The sequence below is a fragment of the Triturus cristatus genome, chromosome 7 (assembly GCF_964204655.1).
Source record: "Triturus cristatus chromosome 7, aTriCri1.1, whole genome shotgun sequence".
Lineage (NCBI taxonomy): Eukaryota > Metazoa > Chordata > Amphibia > Caudata > Salamandridae > Triturus > Triturus cristatus.
The window spans coordinates 1,523,497,487-1,523,525,481 of NC_140590.1; the positions used below are offsets into that span (position 1 = coordinate 1,523,497,487).

The 27,995-nt window shown below is 46.3% G+C and overlaps 1 protein-coding gene across 1 annotated transcript in view; it reads right to left on the reverse strand.

The window, feature by feature from the left end:
• CTCFL (CCCTC-binding factor like) overlaps positions 1-27,995 on the reverse strand; it is a 232,565-nt gene that overhangs the window by 55,985 nt on the left and 148,585 nt on the right. Inside the window, exon 8 of the mRNA XM_085615156.1 lies at positions 26,129-26,278. Coding sequence (XP_085471282.1) covers positions 26,129-26,278 — 150 coding nt within the window. The remainder of the gene's footprint in view (positions 1-26,128; positions 26,279-27,995) is intronic.

A 27,995-nucleotide genomic window follows, 5' to 3' on the forward strand; every position in this document is an offset into this window, starting at 1 on the left:
GATGCCCACGTAGCTGCCTGGCAAATGACATTCAGAGAGACTCCCCGCCCCAAAGCATTAGTGGCTGCCGTCGCCCGGGTGGAATGGGCACGCAGCCCCACTGGAGGCTCCTTTTTTTCTAGAGAATAGCAGGCTTTAATACACAAAACGACCCATCTGGAGATGGTTCGCTTGTGTACGGCCTGACCTTTCTTGGCGCCCACGTAGCCAACAAAGAGCTGGTCATCCACCCGGGACTGTTTGGTGCGATCCAGATAGAAGGAAAGCACGCATTTTGGGTCCAGACAGTGGAGCCTCTCTTCCTCTTTCGAAGGATGCGGAGGCGGAAAGAAGGTGGACAAAGTGCTTAGTAAACGTGTGCAATGATGCCCACGTAGCTGCCTGGCAAATGAAATTCAGAGAGTCTCCCTGCCCCAAAGCATTAGTGGCTGCCGTCGCCCTGGTGGAATGGGCACGCAGCCCCACTGGAGGATCCTTTTTTTCTAGAGAATAGCAGGCTTTAATAAACAAAACGATCCATCTGGAGATGGTTCGCTTGTGTACGGCCTGACCTTTCTTGGCGCCCATGTAGCCAACAAAGAGCTGGTCATCCACCTGGGACTGTTTGGTGCGATCCAGATAGAAGGAAAGCACGCATTTTGGGTCCAGACAGTGGAGTCTCTCTTCCTCTTTCGAAGGATGCGGAGGCGGAAAGAAGGTGGACAAAGTGATGGTTTGCCCAATATGAAAGGATGTGACCACCTTGGGAAGGAAGATGGATGAGTTCTTAGGACAACCTTGTCCAGATGTACAACCAGAAAAGGAAGCTTGGAAGAAAGAGCCTGGAGCTCACTCTCTCTTCTGGCAGATGTGATGGCCACCACGAATGCAGTCTTGAGTGTTAAGAGTCTAAGAGGACAGTTGTGAAGCGGCTCAAAGGGCGCGCACATCAAATAGGTCAAGACCAAGTTCAAGTCCCACTGAGGCATTACGAAGGGACTAGGAGGAAAGAGATGAGTAATGCCTTTTGCAAATCAATTTACAACCGAGGACTTGAAGAGAGAAGGCTGATCAGGAAGACTAAGAAAGGCAGAAATGGCCGAGAGATAGCCTTTGATAGTGCCCAGAGTAGAGCCCTGCTGGGCCAAAGAAAGGAGGAACAAGAGAATCTCAGGAAGAAAGGCAGAAAGGGGATCCACAGCCTCTGCTGCTCACCATGCCATAAATTTGATCCATCAGCAGGCGTATACCGTCTTAGTGGAGGGACGCCTGGCTGCCAAGATTACATCACAGACTTCGGGAGGCAAGTCGAATGACGCCAACTGCCGCTGCTCAATCTCCACGCAAGGAGGTGGAGGCTGGACAGGTTCGGGTGGAGGACCGTCCCCTGCGGCTGCGACAAAAGATCCTCCCGAAGAGGCAGACGGATCGGAGGAACGATGGCAGATGCAGTAGCTTGGGATACCAGACCCTTCGTGCCCCATCTGGAGTCACAAGGATGACTTGGGCCCGGTCACGCTTGATCTTCTTCAGCACTCTGGACAGAAGTGGTATAGGCGGAAAGGCGTACAACAGACGGCAACTCCACTTGCGACGAAAAGTGTCGCCGAGCGAGTGCCGCCTTGGAAATTCCAACGCGCAAATTGCTGACATTGCGCGTTCTCTTCGGTGCCGAATAGATCTGACCAAGGCTCTCGCCACTGCTGAAAGAGACCTTGCACCACCTCCGAGTGAAGACGCCATTCGTGATCCATCATGCACCTGCGGCTGAGTTCGTCCACCCTAGCGTTTAGTGAACCTACCAGATGTTGAACCACCAGGGATATGCCCTGATGTTCCAGCCATGTCCAGAGGCGGGGGCCCTCTTGACATAGGGTCCACGACCCCACCCCTCGCCTTGTTTGTTGCAGCACCACATGGTGGTGGTGTTGTTCGTGAACACCTGCACTACTCTTCCCCGGACAGAGGGAAGGAATGCTTTCAGTGCAAGATGGATCGCCCATAGCTCCAGAAGGTTGATGTGGAACCCGGACTCTGCCGGAGACCAGAGGCCTCTGATCTCTGCCTCCCCCATGTGGCCGCCCCAACCTAGCAGTGATGCATCTGTCACCACTGTGAACTCTGGTTGAGGAAGGGAGAGGGATCTGCAGTTGACCCAATGCTGGTTCGTGAGCCACCACTGCAGTGCCCTCCGAGATCTGGACGCATTCCAACACCTTCCCCTGATGTTGCGCCCACTGGAACTTCAGGTCCCACTGCAGAGCCCGCATATGCCACCTGGCATGATCCACCAGCAGGATGCAGGAGGCCATCATGCCCAGTTATCGGAGGGTCATCCTGACCAAAATCCGGGATAAGGGCTGAAAGATCGGAATCATAGCCCAAACTCGCTGCTCAGGAGGATAGACTTGAAACTGCTTCGTGTCCAGAACCACTCCGATAAAGAGGAGCTTCTGAGAGGGAATCAGGTGTGACTTCGGCACGTTGATGGAGAACCACAGCAAATGCAGGATGTCTGGAGGTGGGAGACGACTGTCTGGGGCGAGCCCGCCTTCAACAACCAGCCGTCGAGATAGGGGAAGACTGGAACCCCTGATCTGCGCAGATGAGCTGCAACCACCGCCATCACTTTCGTGAACACCCGCGGAGCGTTGGTAAGGGTGCCAGTCTGGCCTGAAAGTGACCCCAGGAGTGAACAGGGGCACAAAGACACCGCTCAGCGCCGAATCCGGCGTCGGGCGACGCCGGTCCGGCTCCGTGTGCACATCAGGATGGAGGCTGGGGTCGACGGCGGCTGGGGGCTCAACTGGCGTCGAGTGCGGGTGTGGTGCCAATGGATGCAGCGTCGGTGAAGGTGTAATGAGGTCAACCGGCTGGAGCCGTCGGCGGGGAAGGCCTAGGACCCCCAACCGAGTCCGCGGGGCCCGAAGGCGCGCCAACAGAGTTAGGCTGCCCAATGATGGCATGCATTGCCTCGTAAAACTGACAAAACTGGGCAGGGTTCGCTCCGGGTCCTGGGAAGGGAGGGCAAATCAGAGTCGACCCTTCAGGCTCTGCACATGGAGCCGCGGGAGGGGTACCGCCCGCATACCTCATCATGTCAGCCGACCGACGGGAAGAAGTCGAAGAGCGACGATGCTTCTTCGACTTCTTCTTGAGCTTCAACTTACCTGACCCCGTGTGCGAAGACTTGGATGACAAGTGGTGATGGCTCCACGACCGGTCACTTGACCTCCCTCGCGACCAGGACCTTGAGCTGGCGCTCAAGAAGCTTTCGAGATCGCTCCCGCAAAGACTTCGGAGCCATGGTCTCGCAGTAGGAGCACGACTTGGGAGTCGTGGTCGCGCTCCAGGCAAAAGAGGCACATGCGGTGCGAATCCGTCATCGACATCAGTCGGGTACAGGAACCGCAAGCCTTGAAGCCGGGCATCCCTACGTGCACCAGGAATCGGTAGGACTCAAAAAGATGTCGACAAAAGTCGCTCAAAAAATGACTGAAGGTACTGCTATCTCCAGATTTGCACTGGCTGGCGCAGAAAAAGAAAGAACTGACGTCCGCGCACGAGGGCATCATCTAAGTAGCTACCGCAACGTTATTTTGGCGACCACGACACCAACAACTGATGCGGAGTCGACTGACGCGACCTTACGACGCGCAGAGGTACTGCTGATGAAAAGCTTTCCGGATCCAGTCTGATGCCTGGGGGTGATTCTAAGGTGAGGAATCTATAACTTACTGTTTGACCAATATCTGAAAGGTGGCAGGGGCATTCTTCATCCCACAGGGCATAACCCGGAACTGGTAGTGCCCATCTGGTGTGGAGAATGCTGAAACTCTCTCTTGCCCCATCAGTCAAGGCGATCTGCCAGTACCCAGACGTTAGGTCAAACGTGCTGCGGTACTGTGCAGCCCCTAGCCGATCTATGAGCTCATCAGCTCTGGGGATGGGGTGCGCGTCAGTCCTGGTGACTGAATTGAGCCCTCGGTAGTCCACACAGAACCGGAGTTCTGGTGTGGCACCCGGCGCGGCAGCCTTTGGGACCAAGACCACTGGGCTGGCCCAAGGACTGTTAGAGGACTCAAGCACCCCTAACGCAAACATCTTGGAGACCTCCTCCTTGATGCAAGCTCTCACCCTGTCAGTCACCCTGTAGGTTTTGTGCCTCACAGGTGTACTATTCCCAGTGTCCACAGCATGGACGCACCAATCCGTGACACCGGGAACGAGGAAGAACAGATCAGAGAACTGTCCCAACAACTGGCGGCAGTCATTCTATTGCTCAGGGTGGAAGTGTGGAAATATGCATTTTTCTGGTCAGTTATGTCCCCTATCTTGGACCCCAACGGTTTCATGTATAAATCACAAGTACATGTATGTTTCCTCCAGTTCCAGTTATGAAGACGCAAACACATGTGCGTCCACCGCCAACATGTCCTCTTTCAGATCCGCCATGAATGGGCTGGATACTCCATTCCTAAGTATGAAAGGCCACCGCCTTTATATAGGTTCACTTATGCCATTTTACAGTCCAGGCAAGTAGGCCCTGATTCTGCCATCAAGCTTTTCCTGCCTTCTGCCTCTGAAAGCTCCAGTTTGAGCTCGCATCTGTATCCATGAACTTTGTCCTCATTCTCTGCGCAGCTAACGGTGCCTGACATCAGCCTGTTGCCTGCCAAAAACTATATTTCACCTTCGAAATTATCTGCTCCGTTCCCTACCCAATGCATTCCTGTCTAGTAGTTTAAGTAAACATTCTTCCAGCTACCGAGCAAAGGGCCCGGCTTCTCTGTCTTTATGCAAGTAATTCATAGCCCTGTTACTATGGAAGATTCCTGCCCTCGCATCTAGTGTAGACACTTAGACGCTTGTACACGCACTAACAGTCAGTATAGTCAGTATAGAATAAGATTCTACTCTAAGAGACCTCTCTTTTGGATAACATAGTTCTTTAAACATAGGATGTTAGATATGATTTGGGATTAGGTTGACTTGACCCTCCAGACTTCTGTCGCCACATGTAGAGCTAAATGTCAAGTCCCCTTCACCCCCTAGTTACACGTCAATCACACGTCATGCTGCTGCGCGCGCATTTCTGCCAAGTATTTCTGCTGACATTGCGAAATTCTTTCATGGAACCACCCTATTATGATATCATACCTGATGACGTTCTTTAGTTACGCCCAGTTACACCCACTTTTGCTACGCATGTATGTTTTATCTTTACTATCAATTGTTACGCCTCCTGCATTTGTTTCACTGTAATGCCTATTGTATAAAAATGATTACCTATCAATAAAGTACGGTCTTCACTTCCTGAACCTTCGTGGTGATGGAATCTGGAGCTCATCAATTTAAATTGATTATGGAATAAAGCCCGTTCCGAACCTCTAATACCACGGATTCTGCCTCTTATTTTACTGAGCTATTGTTATAGATTTTCCGCATCAAATTAAGTCCCGGTAATTAAATTATTTACCACATGAATGGCGCCCGAACAGGGACACTTTCTCATCTCACGCGCCGGCGGTGCGTTGCAGGCCCGGTCTCCTGTCACAGCTGGACGGACAACAACGCGTACCCACAGGATTTCCTGTATCTCCCTCCTGCCGAGCGGGGGTAACTGAGGCTGCGATCAACACCCAGACGAGGCGGTGAGAAGTGCGAAGTATCCCGACCAGAGCCTAGCTGAGAGAGCAAGATCCGAGGTATACAGAGGCCCACCAGTTTCCGAAGTTTCCGAAGTTCCGAGTCGAGTCCGGTCCGAGTTCAAGTTCAGTTCAGTTCCGAGGCCTTCCGTTCCGAGCTACCCGGTGAGTACCATTATCGGGGAGGCGTTCTGACGTGCACATAGGTTGTGCCGGTCAAGACGGGTTTGGGTACACAAATCCGGTCTGCACTGTTTCAGCAGTGTATCTGTACTGTTTAGCAGTATATCAAGTATGCCTAGTATATGAAGTCAGAATTATCTAGTTAGTATCGAGTATTATGCTTAGTGAACGGCCATCATTGTTGTTCATTAAATGTTAAATGTTAAATGTTTTAATTACGTTCTGTATATTGTGGTGTGAATGACTGTTTATTATTGTGTTTTATGGTATTAAACGTGTTCAAAATTAGGTATCAGATCAGTTCTCAATATGCCGCTCTTTTCGAAATTAAGACAGATCACAACCAGAAAAGGGGTACTCGAAGAAGCTGTTCCCATTCCTCCTAGGGACACTCCAGGGTACTTCATGTATCATAAACATGGCCTAGACGCCATATTGTTTCTTGATCTATGGGTAGACTACACCAAGGAATTATCAGAAAGTCAGAGGTGGCCCGCAGCTGGGACCTGGGATGCAGATTGCATCGTGAAAGTAGAGGAAGAATTATGGAAAAAGAAAGCTAGACAATCACAGAAAGACGCCATTGAATTATGGCGAAAAGAATCGTATAGACGTACGGAAAAAGCACGTAGACAGGAAGAGAAGAGTAAGGAGAATTCAAATAAAGTTCGAGAAAGTGTATTAATTGAAGAAGGTACTCGAGTAAAATCAGAACAAGTAGACAGACAAAGAAATGCCCTTGTGAATGGTATGTATCCTCTTCTGGCCGAAGGACTACCTAAGGCTACTCCGGAAATACCAAGAGACTTGCCACCCCCATTGTTTCCGATAAAAGTGCATCCCAAAGGACATCCCAGAACCGCAGAAGATGTTTTTCTTTCCTCTTATTTAGACGACGCAGCTCCCGAGTATACTAGTGCTGCGCCACATAGACCGCCTGCAGAGGGGGTTCAACGCCAAGACCCTCTTCCGTCTGTACCTCCGCAACAGCAAACTCCGACACAAGTTCAGGCAAGCACATCTGCTTCGACATCTGTATCCACACCTATAGTTGCTATGTCACGTTCGATGAATCCTTTCACATCCAGCACCCCAGGTGGTGCTACCGGAGGTACATCAAGCATTTTTTCTACGCCACCCAGAACAAATAAACTTTCCTTTCAAGAATTAGCTCACCAACGTACGCCCAAACTAGTAACTCCCAACACGCTCAAGGAACTTCTAATAGATTGTAGATATGACCCGGTGCCCGGAAAAGGGGACGAAATGGTGCTAGCATCATTACGTATCCGACGAGCTGCAATATATTTAGGGAAGCTACCAGGAATGACTACACACTTAGAAAATATATATCACTTTGTCCAGTCAGGACGAGATTTCCGAAAGTATTGACAGAGCCATGGAGTACCAAAAAGTGGAAATACAGGGGGAACTGTTACGTTTCTTAATAAATTGTGTGATCAGAAATCAAGACCGACCAGGGGTAAATCCGAAAGAAATGCAAATTCTTACCACATGGAGTCGGAATATATCAGAGGGGAGACATGATAAGCGATCATGTATAGTAGCTATGAGCCGAAAGATCCGCAAAGAAATAGAACGAATACACGAGGAAAGATTAGCAGTAGACGAACCAGAACAAACCGAGGACGAGGAAGAATTAGAACTGCCCACAGGACAGTTAGAAACTATGGCCTATGTAGGTAGAGGAAGACCTTGCAATAATACTAGATGTTTTACTGATCCGATGTGTCCGATACGTCCAGATAATAACAGAAAATTCCAAACTCCTATAATAAATATAAGGTCCCCCGAACATTCATTCCAAGCCGCTGACAAATTACTCCGAGAACGAAGGGGTTATCATATACTCGATTCTATGGACGAACAAGAATTAGCCAGGTCAGCCGTTCACTGGGTTGATAGTCCTGGAAAATATGGTGATGATACACTAGCACACACGTTTTTGAACCTCGCCCCAGATGAACAGCGTTTAGCTGGTATCTATATGATTCAACAACTCCTTATATTATACAAAGGCCAACACTCCGATCCTGGTCCCTTACCTGATATATTGACTGAATTACTCACGAATAAATGGAGAGGTTCCGGTACTAAGTTAATTAGAGAAATACTAGAATCCAGAAGGCAGTACATTCTTTTTGTATGTCCTGAACATGTCTCACTGCCCATCAAGGAAAGAACGACGTATTACATGGATAGACAGAATCCCTTACGCGAAGTGCACCCGATAAAGGGTGATGACAATGAGTTTAAACGTGTGTTTGTATACACACCCATATCTAAAATAGAACTATTGGAAATGAAGAAGGTGGTACCCAGTCATGACAAAGACCCAGCGGGTTTCCACCGTGAAATTAAAGATATGTTACTCATGGGAGAATATACCTACCCCGACATTATGACAATATTGAAGGTATTAATGCCTGCGGGCATTTACGAAAAACTCAAGGAAAAAGATTGGGAGGTGGGAGACCAGAAGATAGATTGGACAGCATTAGAAAACGAAGAAAAAGCTCGAGGTCCAGGTTCAGGGCTCGGGGACAAGATCAAAGCACTACCAGGTCTACTAGTACAGGTACTGCCACGTTTATTAACTACGAAAAAGGAAGACTGGGGTGCAATCTCAGCCTGTAAACAAAAATCAGATGAAGACACTAGTGATTTCTATTCCCGATTTGAGAAATGTTTTGGTATAAATAGTGGTATAAAAGCGAGTAGTGAGTCATATCCACATCTGTTCGTGACAAAATTGGTCGAAAATGCCTTGCCCCAAGTTAAGAATAGAGTATTGAAGTTCGAAAGTACCTGGCAAGGTAACACTCCGTCACAAATGTTACAAATGCTACAGTATCATCATAACAGAATTAGAGAAGAACAAGAACATGAACATAGACGCATGAAAGACAGGAAAATGAAAATGCTAGTTTCCCAGACAGTGCCAGTTGACGGTCATAAGAAGGGTATAACACAGTCCGGTGTTTCAACAGGTCCTGTTAAAGGGACGTGCAACTATTGTAAACAGCCAGGTCATTATGTACACGATTGTCCCGTTTTAAAACATAATATTGCCATAGGTAACGCAAAAGAAAGACCGCGGCCACTTAGACAGGATCAGAATGAACAAGGAGCTCCGCAGCATGCACAGTCTATGCCAGCTCCGCAACAGTCTATGCCAGCTCCACCATCGCAGCCTATTGCTGCCACACAAACAACGACCCGACAGATGTATCAGACCGCACAGTATGACTATCCTGATTACCAACGATACTCATGAAACAGCCTAGAGAGGGAAGTTGGCTTACCCCTTATTGAGGTCCCTGTGGATCAAGAAGGACCTTATGTACACAGTGAACTGTTAGGTCAAGATAGAAAATTCTTACTCGATACAGGGGCAAGCCGAACAACAATAAAACGTAGTGAAGTTCCAGGGGCACCCCTCTCAGGCACACAGAATATTTCCCTTGGTTTTTCAGGAAAACCTATCATTAACGAAGTAACACAGCCTCTTCCACTTACGATTGGTCCCTTGACACGAACTACAGATTTATTACTTACTAAATCATGTCCAGAAAACTTGTTAGGCATAAAAACTTTGAAAGCTCTAGGAGCTATTATATGTTGTTCTCCGGAAGGAGTAAGATTATTTTTACGTGATTTCAAAGGGCACTACGTGTCCCGAGACATGGATCACCGACTACAGATTTTACCCACACATTTATGGGCACAAGGCCCTACAGATGTTGGTTGCATGAACATTACACCATATCGAGTCACACTAAAGGCAGGAGTGGTACTACCACGAATGCGACAATACAAGTTACCCCCAGATGCTGTAGTGGCTTTACTACAAATCATTGACGAGCTTATTGGCCAAGGAGTGGTTGTGGAAACAGACTCCAATGTATGTAATTCACCGATAATTCCAATTCTTAAACGAACTGATCCAAAGGCTCCACCAGTATATCGATTGGTTATTGATCTGCGCGAATTAAATAAATGTATTGTACCACAATACCCCGTAGTTCCAGACATCTCTTCATTACTGACAGCTATTGATTCCGAAGCAACATTCTTTACTGTAATTGATCTCAAGAATGCCTTTTTCAGCGTCCCAATAGATCCGGAAAGCCAATACTTGTTCGGATTTAGTTTAAATGGACGAAGCTTTAAATTCACACGCGCACCTCAAGGATTCACAGAAAGCCCCAGCATCTATAGCCAAGCACTGAAACGAGAACTCGACAGTATCCACATGCCAGTCAACACTGCCCTGCTTCAATATGTCGATGATCTGCTGATCACCGCTAGAAGCGAACCTGAATGTGAGAAAGCCTCACTGACGGTATTACAATTTTTGGCCGAAAAGGGGCACAAGGTGTCCCCGTCTAAGCTGCAATTCTGTGTCCAGCGAGTTGTTTACCTTGGTCACTCGCTGTCCAAGGAGGGAAGGCAGCTTACACCAGATCGCATCCAGCTAATTGCAAATATGCCAATACCCAAGACACAAAAGGAGGTGCGGGCTTTCATAGGCCTCACTTCATATTGTAGGCAGTGGATCCCTCAGTATGCATTTCTAGCAAAACTACTCATTCAATTGACAACACAGGAGGCAGCCACATCGACTGTTCTCCCTTGGACTCAGGAACATACACAAGCTTTTGAAAGCCTAAAGAAAGCCTTATGCCAAGCACCTGTTTTAGCAACACCATGTTACAATAAACAGTTTACACTCTTCGTTACAGAACGCGAAGGTACTGCCTTGTCAGTACTCACACAGGAACAAGCAGGATCACACAAACCATGTGCTTATTTTTCTAGTACATTAGATCCCGTAGCTCAGGCTTTGCCTGCGTGCCTGAAATCAGTGGCAGCAACAGCTTTAGCAATCAGACAAAGCGATGCCATAGTATTAGGACATCCATTGACAGTACAAGTACCACATGCAGTAGAGGTTCTCTTGAACCGCACACAAACACAACACTTGACTATAGCACGACTTACTGGTTATGAATTAACATTGTTTCAGCCACATATAGAAATCAGACGTTGTAGTACATTGAATCCTGCCACACTGTTACCTATAAATGGAACAGACCCACTTGCACATGATTGTATTGAAGTTATCACTATCACGACGAAACCCAGACAAGATTTGACAGATGTCCCATTGTCAGATCCAGACCTGACGTTGTATGTAGATGGTTCATGTATGAGAACAAGTACAGGAGAGTTAGTGGCCGCGTATGCAGTCACAACAGACACTGAAGTCATTGAAACAAATCGTATTAATACCTTGTCAGCTCAAGCAGCAGAGCTCATCGCTCTGACACAAGCCTGTATTCAAGCTACGAATAAGAAAGTCAACATATATACTGATTCACGTTATGCATTCGGAGTTGTACATGACTTCGGCGTGCTGTGGCGAGAGAGAGGTTATTTAACTTCTCACGGTACCCACATCCAGCACGGACCCCTTATTCATGCCTTACTAGATGCAATACATCTACCCATTGCAATATCAATTATGAAATGTAAAGCTCATACGAAAGTTACTGATATCATTTCTCAAGGCAATGATCTAGCTGACAGAACAGCTAAACAGACTGCTCAAACTCAAACATCCGACATGACAAAGACAATAGTCCCGACATCAACATATTGCATGATGGTTAAGGATCCCGCTCTTGACGTAATCGACATACAGACACATGCTACACCAGACGAAATAAAGAAATGGACTGAATTAGGAGGGATCCAAACGGATCAAGGATGGATGACGAAGGAAAAATCTGTGTGGTTCCTTCCTGATTCAATGGTCCAAGTCGTTATTAACACTGTACATAGTCCAGCACATCTAGGAGAAAAAGCTATGCTAGATAGCATCCAACACATTTGGTTCAACAAACATTTACGAGCAGCAGCTAAACAAAAAGTCCGTACCTGTATGATCTGTTGTCAGTTTAACCCAGGTAAAAGCATTCCCGTAGAGCAGGGTGGATTTCAGCCTCCTGATCACCCTTTTGAAGTCCTCCAGATGGATTATATCCAGATGGAACGATGTCGAGGATTCAAATATGTTCTCGTAGTTGTCTGTGCTCTTTCCCGTTGGACAGAGGCATACCCGGTTTCAGATTACACTGCCCCAACTACTGCCAAACAGTTAGTTCGAGAATTCTTCCCACGGTACGGTTTACCACGTGTTGTCTACTCAGATAACGGCCAGCCGTTCTCATCCGAATTAATGAAACACGTTTCACTTTTGTTAGGCTATCAGTGGAAGTTTCACTGTGTCCGACACCCCGAGGCAGCAGGTCTCGTGGAAAGACATAACCAGACCCTGAAAATTAGATTGTCCAAAATATGCAGAGAGAAAGGTGTCGACTGGGTAGTAGCCTTACCCGTTGCACTCTTTTACATGAGAATGGTAGCACACTCTCGAACAGGGCTATCCCCTTATGAAGTGATCTTCGGTAGACCACCAAATATGTGGGGGACGCCTATACCACGCAAAATAACTGATATTGACTGTAATATGCTGACAGATTACTTGGCTTCCTTGATGTCTGCACTACAATCTTGTCGTTCACAGGTAGCTGCAGCCTTTCCCGACAACACCGAGTTGAAACCCCATGACGTAATTCCAGGGGATTTGGTTTTAGTGAGGAACTTTGATCGGAAGTCTCAACTGGATCCTAGGTGGAGGTCGCCTCAGCTCGTACTGCTAACGACGAGGACAGCCGTAAAGATCGAAGGTCGAAAAGGCTGGATACATTCAAGTCATATCAAGAAATTTCATGGACTACCATCAGACGTAAACGACACACCTTGCGTGTCTTCCCCGATTGACTCAAAACTTCCTTTGGTTGAACTGAATAGCCATGAACTATATAAACTAAAACTTAGGTCTAACAAGTCAGGCAATTTGATTGTTTAAGTCCTCTCCAAGGTGAAGCGGTCGAATTTGTCTCTGACATGTACCCCTTAGACCTGTATAGAGAAAGAAACAAAAGGATAAAGCTGAAACGACATGCGTACTGTAAATCACTGCGTAGTCATTGCACAGTGACGTTATTAATTCTGTTTTCCTTAAGTCTTTTAGTAATTACTGCAAGTATATTGTTGCACACATATTATCCTATTTCTAGACATGTTTATAATGTTACTGCTGAACATTCTTTTAGTGAATTACCTCCACATGAATTGTCTTATAGATTTGCGCTGCGCAATAACACTTTTATTAGTATGTTACATCATTCCCATCAGGTTAGCAATGCTACAAATTGTTGGATATGTGTTCGACTCCCTCCCTATCAGAACTATAAAGGAATTCTACCTCTCTTTCCATACCCGTTCACACACAATGGCTCCTGTGGAGCATGGTTTAGTTTAATTAATTCCCTAGATTCGAATTCTGCAGTTTACCAGAATAACTGGGTATGGGGAAATCTGAACTTAGTTTTACTCACAGCCTGCCACCCCAACAAGGAGGGACTTCCCAAAAGAACAGGAACTGATCTAGAAAATGAAGTGTATGGATTAGGTAATTTTACGCTTGATCTCATGATCTTGAATGTCGAATCCGAAGCTACTCCAATTTTGCCCGCCATGTCAGTATTTCCAGTAAAAGGTGAATTATGTGTAAGAAAGAATGGTTCCATACATATGGGCCATAGTGGATGCACCACTGTAATAGAATTTAGTGATCAAGGCAAGTCTACATTTAGAGCTTCCCGCCATTCCTACTTCATATGTGGTCAGACGGCACACATACGTTTGCCACTAGATTGGGATGGTACCTGCTACATCGGATTCCTTTTGCCACCTGTTTTCCTAGCTCCTCCTGATTATCACAGAAATACTCATTTAGTACACAATAGAGAAAGGAGAGATCTCCCAATAGTCGATTACACTGAGACCGCATGGGAAAAATACACAGATTTTAATAAAGGTCTCTTTCCCTATATAGGTACAGTTACCAATAGTAAGCTGATACGTAGATTAACCAGAACCCTTGAAGCAGTAGTGAATGAAACTATTTCCGCCTTAGGCAATTTAACAGAAGAGCAGTCTGCTATGCGGATTGTTGTGCTTCAAAATCGTCTTGTCCTTGACGTCATCCTGGCCGATAGGGGCGGAGCTTGTAGGGTCATCGGATCAAGCTGTTGCATTTTCATACCAGAAAATTCGCCATCTGTATATAAAGCCATAACTCGCCTTCATAAGATTGTAAGCCAGATACACCAGAATCCAGGCACCTGGACTTGGTCCGGTTGGTTTTGGAGTGTATTATCTACCTTTGGATGGAAGGTCCTATCCTTCCTAGGTATTGGCTTCCTCATATTATTCAGTTGCTGTCTATGTCTACAATGTGGACCAGCGATCTGTGGTCTGTGTGCCACATCGTGTATTCCACCACCAAGATTTCATTCATCACGGAAGAAGAAAGAAGAACAAATGATGCTATATGAACAGATCGATGGATTAATGAAGATTGATATCTCTTGACGGGCAAGTAGGGGACAAGGAGGGAATGTGGAAATATGGATTTTTCTGGTCAGTTATGTCCCCTATCTTGGACCCCAACGGTTTCATGTATAAATCACAAGTACATGTATGTTTCCTCCAGTTCCAGTTATGAAGACGCAAACACATGTGCGTCCACCGCCAACATGTCCTCTTTCAGATCCGCCATGAATGGGCTGGATACTCCATTCCTAAGTATGAAAGGCCACCGCCTTTATATAGGTTCACTTATGCCATTTTACAGTCCAGGCAAGTAGGCCCTGATTCTGCCATCAAGCTTTTCCTGCCTTCTGCCTCTGAAAGCTCCAGTTTGAGCTCGCATCTGTATCCATGAACTTTGTCCTCATTCTCTGCGCAGCTAACGGTGCCTGACATCAGCCTGTTGCCTGCCAAAAACTATATTTCACCTTCGAAATTATCTGCTCCGTTCCCTACCCAATGCATTCCTGTCTAGTAGTTTAAGTAAACATTCTTCCAGCTACCGAGCAAAGGGCCCGGCTTCTCTGTCTTTATGCAAGTAATTCATAGCCCTGTTACTATGGAAGATTCCTGCCCTCGCATCTAGTGTAGACACTTAGACGCTTGTACACGCACTAACAGTCAGTATAGTCAGTATAGAATAAGATTCTACTCTAAGAGACCTCTCTTTTGGATAACATAGTTCTTTAAACATAGGATGTTAGATATGATTTGGGATTAGGTTGACTTGACCCTCCAGACTTCTGTCGCCACATGTAGAGCTAAATGTCAAGTCCCCTTCACCCCCTAGTTACACGTCAATCACACGTCATGCTGCTGCGCGCGCATTTCTGCCAAGTATTTCTGCTGACATTGCGAAATTCTTTCATGGAACCACCCTATTATGACATCATACCTGATGACGTTCTTTAGTTACGCCCAGTTACACCCACTTTTGCTACGCATGTATGTTTTATCTTTACTATCAATTGTTACGCCTCCTGCATTTGTTTCACTGTAATGCCTATTGTATAAAAATGATTACCTATCAATAAAGTACGGTCTTCACTTCCTGAACCTTCGTGGTGATGGAATCTGGAGCTCATCAATTTAAATTGATTATGGAATAAAGCCCGTTCCGAACCTCTAATACCACGGATTCTGCCTCTTATTTTACTGAGCTATTGTTATAGATTTTCCGCATCAAATTAAGTCCCGGTAATTAAATTATTTACCACAGAAGAGAGGTTGAAACCATCCACTGACCCATCTTGCTCTGTATCCGACAGGAGGTCTGGAAGAGCTCGGTCTCCTCCTCCATTCCACCATCTGTCGCTAAGAGCATGCCCACTTGGGACCTCTCCAAGTGGGGTTTCAGGCGGTTGACATGCAGGACCCTCAAGGGGTTCCTGAGAGACCGCAAGTCCACCAAGTAGGTAACCGTTCTTTTGCGCTCCACAACCTCAAAGAGTCCGGTCCACTTATCTTGGAGCGCGCAGGGCTCAACTGGGGCCATGACCCACACCTTCTGACCAGGCTGAAGCTCAACCAGAGTGGCATTCTGGTCGTACCACCGCTTCATCTCCTCCTGGCTGGCTTCCAGATTCGCCTCAGCGAGTTGCCTGAAACGCCGAGTTTGGTTCCTAAAGGCCAGCATGTAGCTATATACATCCTGGGGAGGTTTCCTGGGAGATTGATCCCAGCCTTCTTTAACCAAACTCAGAGGTCCTCTCACTGGATGTCCATAGAGAAGCTCAAAGGGGCTGAACCCTAGAGATTTCTGTGGCACCTCACGGTAAGCAAAGAGTAGGCATGGTAAGAGGACATCCCACTTACGCCTCATAGGTTCCTCAAGTTCCATAATCATGCCTTTTAGGGTTCGGTTGAACCTTTCAACCAACCCATTTCCTTGGGGGTGGTAAGGAGTGGTAAACTTGTAGGTTACCCCACACTCCTGCCACAGGGACTTCATATACTTGGAAATGAAGTTAGTACCTCGGTCAGACACTACCTCACGAGGGAATCCCACTCTGGAGAAAATTCCCATCAGTGCTCGTCCCACCACGGGAGCTGTCACTGTCCTCAGAGGTAGGGCTTCCGGGTACCGGGTGGCATGGTCCACCAAGACCAGGATGAACCTGTTGCCCATGGCTGTCTTGGGGTCCAGTGGCCCCACAATGTCAATACCCACCCGTTCAAAGGGGGTGCTGACCACAGGGAATGGCTGGAGAGGAGCCTTGCACTTCCTCCCACTCTTTCCACTTGCCTGGCAAGTCTGACAAGTCCTGCAATGAGTATCAGAACTCTTGCACATTTGGGGCCAATAAAAGTGGGAGACAAACCTTTCAAAGGCCTTGTCCTGCCCCAAATGTCCAGCTAAAGGCACATCATGAGCCAGCCCCTGTAGGAAGGCTCTGAAGCGCTGGGGTACCACCAGCACAAGGGCTGACCCAGGCTCAGTAACCTTAGGCTCAGTATACAGGAGATCATTCTCCCAGTAAATCCAATGTGACCCAGACTGATAACCTGCTGCCTGGTCTGCAGCCTGTTGCCGCAGACCCACAAGAGAAGGGCATTCTTTCTGCTCCTTGCAGAATTCTTCCCTGGAGGGTCCTCCTTCTTGCTGCCAATGGGTCAGCTCAGGCAGGTCCCCCAGTTCAGCTACCTGTTCCCTGTAGGCTCCAGGGCATCCCCCTCAGGGTCTGCCTCCTCCTGGACCGTGGGAACTTTGGGGGCCGGTTTCCCGCACCCCCTGCCTCTTCTCTTGACAGCAGGTACCTGGGCTTCCCTCTCAGGGTCCAGGTCCTCTTGAGCACCTTTACTCGCTGCCATGGACCGGGTGGTCACACAAGCCCAGTCAGGCAAACCCAGCATTTCCAAATGAGCACTCCGCTCCACCTTCGCCCAAGGGGAGCTCTCCAAGTCATTCCCTAACAAACAGTCAACAGGCATGGTGGGCCTCACAGCTACCTGAAGAGTACCAGAGACCCCCCCCCACTCAAAGGGATCTTGAGCCACCTTGCAGTGGCTCTCTGTGTTGTCAGTGGCAACAGCTGGACAGATAGTATTGGGGACAACCTGCTCTTGAGAAACCAGGTGACACTTGACAGCTGTCACACTGGCTCTTGTATCTCTAAGAGCCTCCACCCTATGGCCATTGATGGTCCCCCACTGCCTGTATTTCTTAGTGTTATCAGGCAATTGGGTACTAGGGACCACCTCACATCTCTGCTGGCCCCAACCCACCTTGGGCACCCATCTCCTCACCCAGGGCTACACTAGCCATCTGCCGGGGGGCTGCACCAGGGGGTGCTGTTTTTCCAAACAGGCGACACTTGAGATTATTCGCCCTATGACCCAGGTCTCCACATTTGAAGCCTTTCAGGGGTCCCCTTTGAACAGGTGGACCTGTCGGGGCCCCTGATGGTTTCTGTTTTGGAGGGTGGGAACCTTTCCCTTGATTCCCTTGGGGATTACTTTGGGGCCTTTTCTGGAACTCCGTCTGTTTACCCTTGTCCCCCCCACTCTTCTGCTGGGGACCCTGCCAACTCTTGGCTGAATCTCCCACGTGACCCTTGTGGACCCTGGTACTGACCCAGCGGTCTGCCTCTTCAGCAAGCTTCCTAGGATTAGTCAGCCTACTATCAATCAGGTGCTGGCGTAGCTCTGGAGCTCTGGAGCTGACTTTTGAGAGCCAAATCCGGAAGGTAGCGGGAAAATGCTATTATGCTATGAAAACTTTGTGGAAAATCTTAGATCTCCTACCTTCCAATGCCTGGAAAACCATTGTACACTCTGTAATAACCTCTCAACTGGAGTATGGCAATGTACTATATCTGGGTACTACAAAGAGAGGTTTATCCAAATTGCAGAAAGTACAGAATGCGGCAGCACGTCTAGTACTTGGCCTGCCAAGAAGATCTAACACGAAACAGATCTTGACAACTCTCCACTGGCTTCCAGTGGAGAAGAGAGTCGTGTTTAAGGGAATGTGCCATTGCCACTGCATCCTACTAAAGAAAGGCCCAAGATACCTTTTACCTCTGATTACTAAATACGTACCAAGATGTATCCTGAGATCACTAGACAAGGACCTGGTGACGGTACCAAGAGTTTTTAGAGCTAGAATGGGGGAACGCACCTTCAGGTACCGAGCGGCAAAAATTTGGAATAGCCTACCGTCGGATCTAAGAAGAGAGCCATGCGAAAGGAGATTTCGCAAGCTACTAAAGACCTGGCTATTTGTACAACCATAGCATGGATAGACTTGGTCTAAAACTTCATAGAGCGGCCTTGCTTGCAGGTAACAGCCGCATCTCCCGGAGACCTCTCTAAGCGCGGGGACACACCAATGGTGTAACCAAGCGCTCTATAAATGTATAAATAAATAAATAATTACTTGACAAGTGCTCCCATGCAATCAAATCAAAGAGACCCTGAAAATCATCAACTTTGCTACTCTTCACCCAACCATCCAATGCTCTGCAGAAAAAAGTGACATATTCCACCCAGGTACTGTTCTCTATCTTCTTGCAACCCCATAACCTCTGCCTGTACAATTCAGGAGTTAAACCATACCTAGACATTAATGCATCTTTCATGTGGGGATATGAATTCTAGACTTCAGAAGGAAAGTCTAACAGTGTGTCCCGCCCTTCACTAAGGAACCGCTCCCACAACCCCGCTGCCCAATCCTTCTCAGGGACCCGGTGGGAAGACATGGCTACCTCATAGGCCTTGAACGCCCAATATCATCATTTAAAAAAAATTGTTTCACCACATCCTTAGGAATATACACCCTAGATTCAACAGGCAATGACGGTGTGCTGCCACCAGAGGGAGCAACCTCTAAGCTCTTGGCCTTCAATTCCAACTCCCTCAAAACCTTTTCATGTTCACACTGCATTTTCTTCTCTTCTATGGCTAATTTCCTAGTTTGCATTTCAAATTCCAACTGCCCGCTTAACTTGAGCTTGGTCAGATCCATCTCATGCCTTCTGCATCTCTCTCTGTCCTCCAGCTCCTCTGGAGACAGACTCTTGGCAGAAACACTGCTACCTGCGGGGGAAGGTGCTCTACTTCCTTCTGGACCCAATGGCCCACCCAGCTGCCTATCTGGATTCTCATCTCCTTCCTCATTCTCAGGGGCATTCCTAGCTTCTACCCAGGCCCTCAGCACCTTGTAGAACTCCTCCTTCCTGGAGAGTCCAATAGTGGAGACATTGAATTTCTTGCAGAGGTACTTCATCTGCCTTACTTTGTAGCTTCCTAGTTTCTCCTCTTCCCATTCCAAATCAACAGAGGCGATGGACGCTCTGTCCTCCATGATGGTTAAACTTGGCAAAAATAGGAAATCCCAAAAATAAATCTACCAAAAGTATGTGGTTGCGTTTTGGTCTGCACTCACTAGTAGTGTTCACCAATCACTGTACATGAGTCACAAATGCAAGTCCAGAATCCTCACCGCTGACCACCAATGTTAGATTTGGGGGTCTCTAGTTGGTACCCTTGCCTCTAGTCAGGGTAAGGGAGTACACTCCTAAAATAACCCCTGCTCACCCCCTTGGTAGCTTGCCACGAGCAGACAGGCTCTCTGAGGCAGTGTGTAAAGCATTTGTGGACACATACAGTAATCAAGTGACAACACTAAAGATGGACACCACACAGATTTTATATCAAAAATAAGTATTATTTATATAGATTTAACACAAGACCATAAACGACAAAAATCCACAATACTGTTAATTAAAATGGTAGTTTTAGCTTAGTTCTTAAATGCGACACTTTTAGTTCAATGTACCTTTAGATGCGACACGCAGGGCATCGAAAGTGTTGCAACGATGGTGATGCGATGAAAGTTTGGTGCAAATAAATAAAGACGTGAAGATCTTCCTGATGCGACGCGCTTCTCCGATGTTGCGAGAAGACTTGACTCGATGCGTCAGCTGCAGCGGCGGCACCCTTGTCCAGTGATGCGACGACAGTGGCTTTGGCGGCGACACTCTTCTCCGACGATGCAAGACGCTTCCACTCGATGCAACAGCAGCAGAGGTGACACCCTTGTTCAGTGATGCGACGGCAGCAGCTCCGACAGCGGCACGCTTCTCTGTGGATGCGAGGCGCTTTTCTTAATACGGTGCAGTGTGACAACTACAGCGGCGACATCCTTGTTCAGAGATGCGACGGCAGCGGCTGCGACGGCGACACGCTTCTTCTTCGTTGCGAGACTCTTCTCGTGATGTGGTGCAATGCGGCAGCTCCAGCGGCGACACACTTGTTCAGCGATGCGACGGCAGCGGCTGCGACGGCGACACACTTCTTCGGTGTTGCGGGACGCTTCTCGTGGTGCGATGCAATGCGACAGCTACAGTGGCGACACCCTTGTTCAGTGATGCGACGGCAGTGGCGACACGCTTCTTCTCTATGAGTCGCGCTTTCAGCTCCTTGCGACACGCGTCCCTCAGAAGGCCCAAATCAGCAGCAGGCACTTCCAAATAACTCTGGGGAGCTGGGGGTTGAAGTTTGTTGTCCCTGAGACTTCCGCAGGAGGCAAGCTCTTTTCCAAGCCCATGGAGATCCTTCACAAGTTGATCAAAAGTACACACAAAGTTCCTTTCTCCTTTCTTTGGCAGTCAGGCAACCACTGCAGGCCAATCCCCCAAGCAGCAATTCAGCTTAGGGATAGTCCCTCCTCAGTTTCTTCTGCTTCCACTCCTCAGCAAAGGTTTCTTCTTGTTTCCCAAAGTGATCTAAAGTTCTTGGGTTGGGGTCCCAATATTTATACTAAGTTGTCCTTTGTTCTCTGAAGGCAGAGAGGCCTTTGCCTAGTCCAAACCAGTTCTGGTCAGTCCTGGAGCACTTTGTTTACATGACTCCTTCTTTCCTTTCAGAGTGCAGGGCAGAGACATCAGACGCACCACAGGAGGTGGAGCCAGCATTGTGGAGGGAAGGCACAGCCCTATTCAGGTCCCAGGTGCAACTCCTCCCTCCCATCTAGATGCAGATCTCTCTATTTACCACTGGGCTACCTCACCCTGTCTCCTGGAATTCCCCAGCCCTGTCACTCAAACTCCAGACAAGGAATACACAGCCTAGCAGAGGCAGGTTTGAATGCTTAGACAAGAAAATGTCTACTTTCTAAAAGTGGCATTTTCAAACACATAATGTTAAAACCAACTTCACTAAAATATGTATTTTATCATTCTGAGTTCAGGCATACTAAATGCGACTTTCTACCATGTTCCCTGAGTCAGTTAGGATTATAAGATGTAATAATCAAACTGCCCAGTCTGGCCTATGGAGAACAGGTAGCCTTGCAATAGTGAAAAACGAAAATGGCTGTAATTCACTAGTAGAACATGCCACACACACCAGGGCATGTCCTACCTTATACTTACAATGCAACCTGCCCTTGGGCCTACCATAGGGGTCTCTGATATGAAGAAAAGGGAAGGTTTAGAGACTGGCAAGTGGGTGCACTTGCCCAGTCAGCATGACAGTACCAGACTGCACACAGGCTCTGCAATGGCAGGCCTTAGACACACTTTTACAGGCTGCTTCTGTGGGTGGCACAACCAGTGCTGCAAGCCCACCAGCAGCATTTGGATTTACCAGCCCTGGGCACTCCTGGTGCACTGTACTAGGGTCTGACAGGCAAACCAAACCAACCAATCATGGAATCACTAATTCATATATCAGTTTACATTAGGGAGCACTTGCACTGTAGCACTGGACAGCAGTGGCACAGTGCCCGAAGCATCTAACACCAGCAAAAACACATGAGGCAACAGCAAAAAATGGAAGGGAGACCACGCCAAGGTGCCGGGTCTAACAGACACGCAAGCGCGTGTTTCCATGTTTTAGCACCCGTTTTACTCAGCCTCGCATCGCATCGTTAATGAGATGCCAAGTAGGTGTGCCTCACGAAACTTCACTGGAAAATATCACTAACGCAGCTTCGCGATATTTACAACGAGACCCCGACCGTCGTAGCGATAAAAATAATCACGCTAACTCGCCATTGACGCAGGAATCGAATGTCTGCTAAATTCCTGACAAAGGCATACTTAACATGGGAGGTGAATTACAGGGTTAAGGCCACATGTTCGTATCAGCAAGCTTTTCTCCGTTTTGCATTGATTTTCGCTGGTTTTTCAGCGATGTTGGCCTATTTTCCCGCTATCGCTGGATTTCCTATCGCCAATGCGCTAAGCGTTGTTAATACAGCGCTATCATGGCGATATAATCCAGCGATAGGCGGCGATAGAAAAAAACACGCTAAGCGCGTTCAGCGATAATTATTGCTGCGTCTTGATAATATTCCCCCAAGTGCTTTAATTTGTTTTGATCCTATTAAAATCTTTGCCTCCATCGCACTTAAGAAATTCAAAAAAATGTGCTTCAATTTTCCTTTCCTATTTGCTGAATGTGTTCAGTTCATTTACAGATATTTATATTCTGTAGTGTCTTTTGAAAAATTACATCCTACAGTCTTTTATTTTACACTTTCTGTATCCCAGCAAGATTATCTCATAATTCACTTTACGTTTCTTTTTCTGACTACAACGTGAGAGAAGTTTACAAACACCAATCTCCATGTTAAAAAACATAAGCAGCAATTTGACATAGCCTGACATTTGATCACTGTCTTTGAAGCACAGCAAATGAGTAAGGTAAATACCGAATTTAAAGGCATTTTTGTGTATTGCTTGGACTTTCACGACCCGCCAAAAACTGGTCGTGAACCACAGATTGGGAATCACTGTACTGAGATACTTTAACTACCTCTTCTCAAACAAGGACCAGCTACCTATCTCTTGTTAAGTGATGCTGACTCATTTCAGTATACAGATACATGCTGTTGTACATATGTTTTATGGCTCTACTTTGTGATCCTCCGCTCTGGTAACGACCTGTTTTCATCATCACTACAATGTCAGTGATACTCTTATTTACTTGAAAAAAATTCCTGCTATTGCGCTCAACCAAACTGGAGCTTCCCTGCAATGGCCTTTTTGCAATGCCTCAAAGCAGGACTTGCCTTCTGTTCCGCATGCCTCACTTCTCACTGTATAGGTGGGTAGAGTTGAGACCGAAGTTACGTGGTGCTACCTACCAGTATTGGAGATATATGCATGAGAGAAAAGGTTTCCAGATCCAGTATGCCGCCTCGGAATATTCATAACAATCTACAGAAAGAACTATCCATCAGAAATGCTTAATCTGTACAACACTAGGATGTGCTGGAACTTGACCTGCGCTACAGAAAACCATACAAACGCATTCTTGGTGTGCAAATGGCTGCAAGGGATCCAAGACCAGGTAGAAGAATATTAGCATGCCTGCTGAAGCAGTCTATGTTTAAGAATTCCCCAAAGTTGAACAGATTGCCAGCACCATCTACCACTGGAGCAACCATGTTGTTTTGAATGCATAGAATTAAATGCATCCTTCCTTACTCCAATATTTCGTAAACATCTTCTGTGATCTAATGCAGGGTAAAGTGATCTTGTTATGGGTCACATAGCAGAGTATATAAGAAGGTCATATTATATAACTCAAATTAAAATAGCAAGTGTAATACAATTCTGTACTCTAGTGTGGGATACTGAAATCAGTGCAAGGCGCTATAATCTGATAGAATGTAAAGTAATTTGGATAACTGAAGTACTGGGTTTTTCGGAACCCAGCGGTGCCAGGGAACACACCCGAAGACTTCGAGTTCTTCCTGTTTCAGACTACAGAAACACAGAGTCTTCTTGGTGAAGTCAAAGATCGTATTTATTGGCTGCAGCCAGTAACAGGTATCCTAGAAGTACAACACGTGTAAATTCTCAGGAGACTGCTCCCTTACGAAAACCAGCCTTCTCCTTATGTACCAAATATTATGCTTTAGGCAAACATTCCTCGTTTTACGGTATGATCATTCACATGCATTCATTACAAAGGAAAAGACAGAGTCATAATGGCAAGTACATATTTCAGTTCGTTCAGCCCTTAATCAATTACCCGGCAAAGCTTAGCGCCTTCATCAGATATCGACGGACACCCAATAAAAACGGGCACCTCCTCCTCGTAAAACGGGTCATAAAGAGGGAAACAGGGGCAGGTGTGTAGAAGATTAGGCATGGTTCGTGTGTGATGAAAGGTTTCGTGATATGCTGGGCCCTGACACTAATCTCATTCGGCCGCGGGAAGGGAACTGACCGATCAGGTTTGGCCTTAGGCAGCGGAGTCAGTTCACCCAGGTCACCGAGGAGTCAGCGAAGGTGTGTGTGTCCTTCAGACCCATGCTCGGCCGTAGTCCTGTTGCCTATGGGAGGGCAATCACAAAATGGCTGTCGTCCTAAAATGGAGCTCGAGGTATTAGGACAGAAACTCTGATTTCAGGCGATCTCGTCACTCGAATGTGACGCAAATGCTTGTGCATAGTATCCTAAACATTCTTTGTCTGTTGATAAAGAAATCGTCATGTTAGAATCATGCCAGATACATGGTTCCGAAATTTACAGTACCACATAATCGCCTCAATCAAATTAGGTGTAATATAATCAGAGGAAGCATATCCTGTAATCCTATGCTGGACAAAACAATGTTTTCTTTGATGCAACATATGGAAAAGAAAAAATAAAGAGTAATGCATTTGTGTGATCTGGCACAGGGTAAACACTAATTATTGTTTTCCTTCCACTGCAGTCACATTCACAGTAAATTAATCAGAGTAAGGTCACCAAAACAGTCTCCTGTTAGGTAATGCAAATTGAAATAGAAAATGTACTATCCTTTAAACTGGGGTAAGGCACAGGAAATATCATCTCATTTTCTAATCTAAAAAAAGTAAATCCTGTAGCCAGATGTAGAATTATGTCTTCATATTACCCTCAATACACAATCCAGTGCAGGATAAAGTAATCAGGGTATTTTTTGTCTGTAACATGAAGAAAGATGCAGTAATAAGAACACTCTAAGGTAGGGTAAAGCAATCTAACCTACTCCTATAATACAATAAAAGGTAAATTAAGAAATCTCCATTTACAATTAAATGCTGGTTTAAGAGTAGATTAATTCTGTAACCCAATTCAGAAGTAATGTTCTGTAATCCAACACTGAGTGAAATTATGAGAGGGATCTCTAATGCGGGGCAAAGTAATCAGGTGGACCATTTTCTGTAATAATACAATGAATAATGGAATCTTCTTTAGCATAATGCTTAAAAATAGGAGTAATGATATTTTATCTAATGCCAGGTGAGGTAACAGGTGTTATCAGCACATACTGTACAGGTAATCTTTGAGTGGGGTTATTATTTCTGCTGTACTTTATCTGATTAGTGTGTGAGGAAATGTTACATGACAAATACTTTGTTTTACCTGTTTTATGACTGAGTTGTGCCTGCACTGCAGCTACTTAGGGTGTACCATTTCTGTGTGTGTGAGAGAAGCTTGCACTGCTTCCAGTGCTGTACCTCCTCAGGTTCAGTAAGTGAACTTGTAAAATCCTCACTATGCGCGACACATATTTCAAATGTTTTTTTTCTTTGCTAACTTCGATGTGGACACCAACGGCAAAGGCTTCATTTGATTATGTACAAAAATGTGTTCTTAATGTGTTCACATATATGTAACATTACTCTAATGGAAATGTGGGCAAATCTTGTTTAGAATTACAGTTCTCTGTTCCAAATAATGGAGCTTTGAACTTGGAAGTACTAAGTGAAGGCTGAGAATTATAGCTTGTTAAATTAAATGTTGCTTTAAATAAAATACACATAAATACAAAAATTGAGCCATGCTTATTTTTTGTCTGATACTTACCTAAGTCGCTTTTCCGCGAAATGACAATGCCGCAGTGCGGACAGTGATACTTTGGTACATTCTGTGTATGTTTTTGTAAAACATGCATTTTCAAGGTACCGCTCTGCGTGAACTTGGCATGACAAACGTAACATTCATATGGTTTTTCACCTATGGGGGAAAAGAAAATCACAGACAAACTGAGATGAAAATACAGCGCAGTGAATAAAGAAAACAATTTAAGAAGGACAAAGTCACTATTTTACAAGTTTACTACACAATGTACTGAATTTCCCTGACAACTTCTCTGTGTCCCTATTATATCATATATTTATAAGAAAACTGACGACTGAGTTAGGGATTGTAGAGTCGAATTTTTATCTGCTATTGTGGCGGATTTTCTTTTTCTGCCAAAGAGCAGAAGGGAATTTTGAGTAAAATAGAGGTTCCTGCCCGGACAGCATATGTTTCACCACCAAAGTGGTTCTATCCGACACAGGAATAACCACATCAGCCATGAGACCTTCACTGACAAAAATATAGCAGTGCTTATGTCAGACAATGGAATTTTGGCCACCGAATGTGGGCACTGACTATGTACCCAAAAATGGGAGTGCAAAGTCTTTGTCCACTAATCAAGTGTCCCTACCATGCTTGGGTGCTATCCCGCTCATTAGTGCCATTTAACTCACCTTTTTGTATACATTTGTCACCCTTTCTAAGACACACGCGGTTGTGGATCAACTGGAGGCTGCCCCTTCGTTATTTCAAGCAGTTACCTCAGCACCTTGGAGGACCAAGCGGCAAAGGAAGAGGGGTAGCATCTGGCGGGATTTCCACCTTCTAGAAACACATAAAAAAGGATATACTGCTGGAGGCACGAGTGGTAAAAATGACAGTTTTGGGCCGTTTCGCCATTATCGATCTTCGCTAAATTATGTTGCAAGCCATTTGGTACAATAAAACAAACTTGGTTCATTTGTGTACAGGTATTCTGGTTTTGGTCAACTAGCAGCTCCAGGCATTGAATAACTGCTTGGGTCCTGATTGTATGGTGGGTGTGAACTCCATTTCCACCACAAACAGGCATTTAGAGAGAGGCTGGAAATTCAGGGGCATATTCTCAAGGATCTATCGCCGAGTTATCGGCACTTTAGCGCAGCCAAAGACGCAATAAATGTATCGCCCCATTCACAAGCTGGTGATAACAGCCGATATCACCAGTTTTCTGGCAATAGCATCCTCAAAAAACATCGCCACTGATGACCCCGGAAACTATCGCTAATGAGATGCAGAGTAGGCGTTCCCAAGCAAAAAGCCGCAACAACACCACCCCGCAACATTCTCAACGACCAGCCAGATCGGCAATAAGATCCCCAAACAGGCGATAAGGTACGTTAGTAGCAGGAAACTAACACCTGCTCTGACCTGGTGTAAAGTCAGACAACAACCGGCAGCAGCCAAGGGAGAACAGCCCATAGCCAAACATAAAGAACAACAGATGCCCCCGAGCAACTGAACATGCAGCCCGGAGCCCCAATAGGGCAACAACACCCACCGCCACCACCTCCAGGAGCATACCCCCCCTCCCTTTGGACAAAGAGAATGCACATCAACACCATAAAACCATGCACCAAACAAATCGCCTGAAGTCGCTCAATCACAACACCTAACATACAGGTGCGGACAGAAAAATGGAAATCATACATTCAAATCATACCATCCATATAAAAACTTTATTACAGATGAAACAAAAAACAACAATCTTGAAGAGGCACGGTGGGTCTTCTCTGGGCATTCTGTAAGTCACAGCCTGCAAGACAGAAATACAGATAAGAAGGTGTGCCATGCGCCCATCAAAGTACAGAGAGAGAGAGAGCGAAAGAGA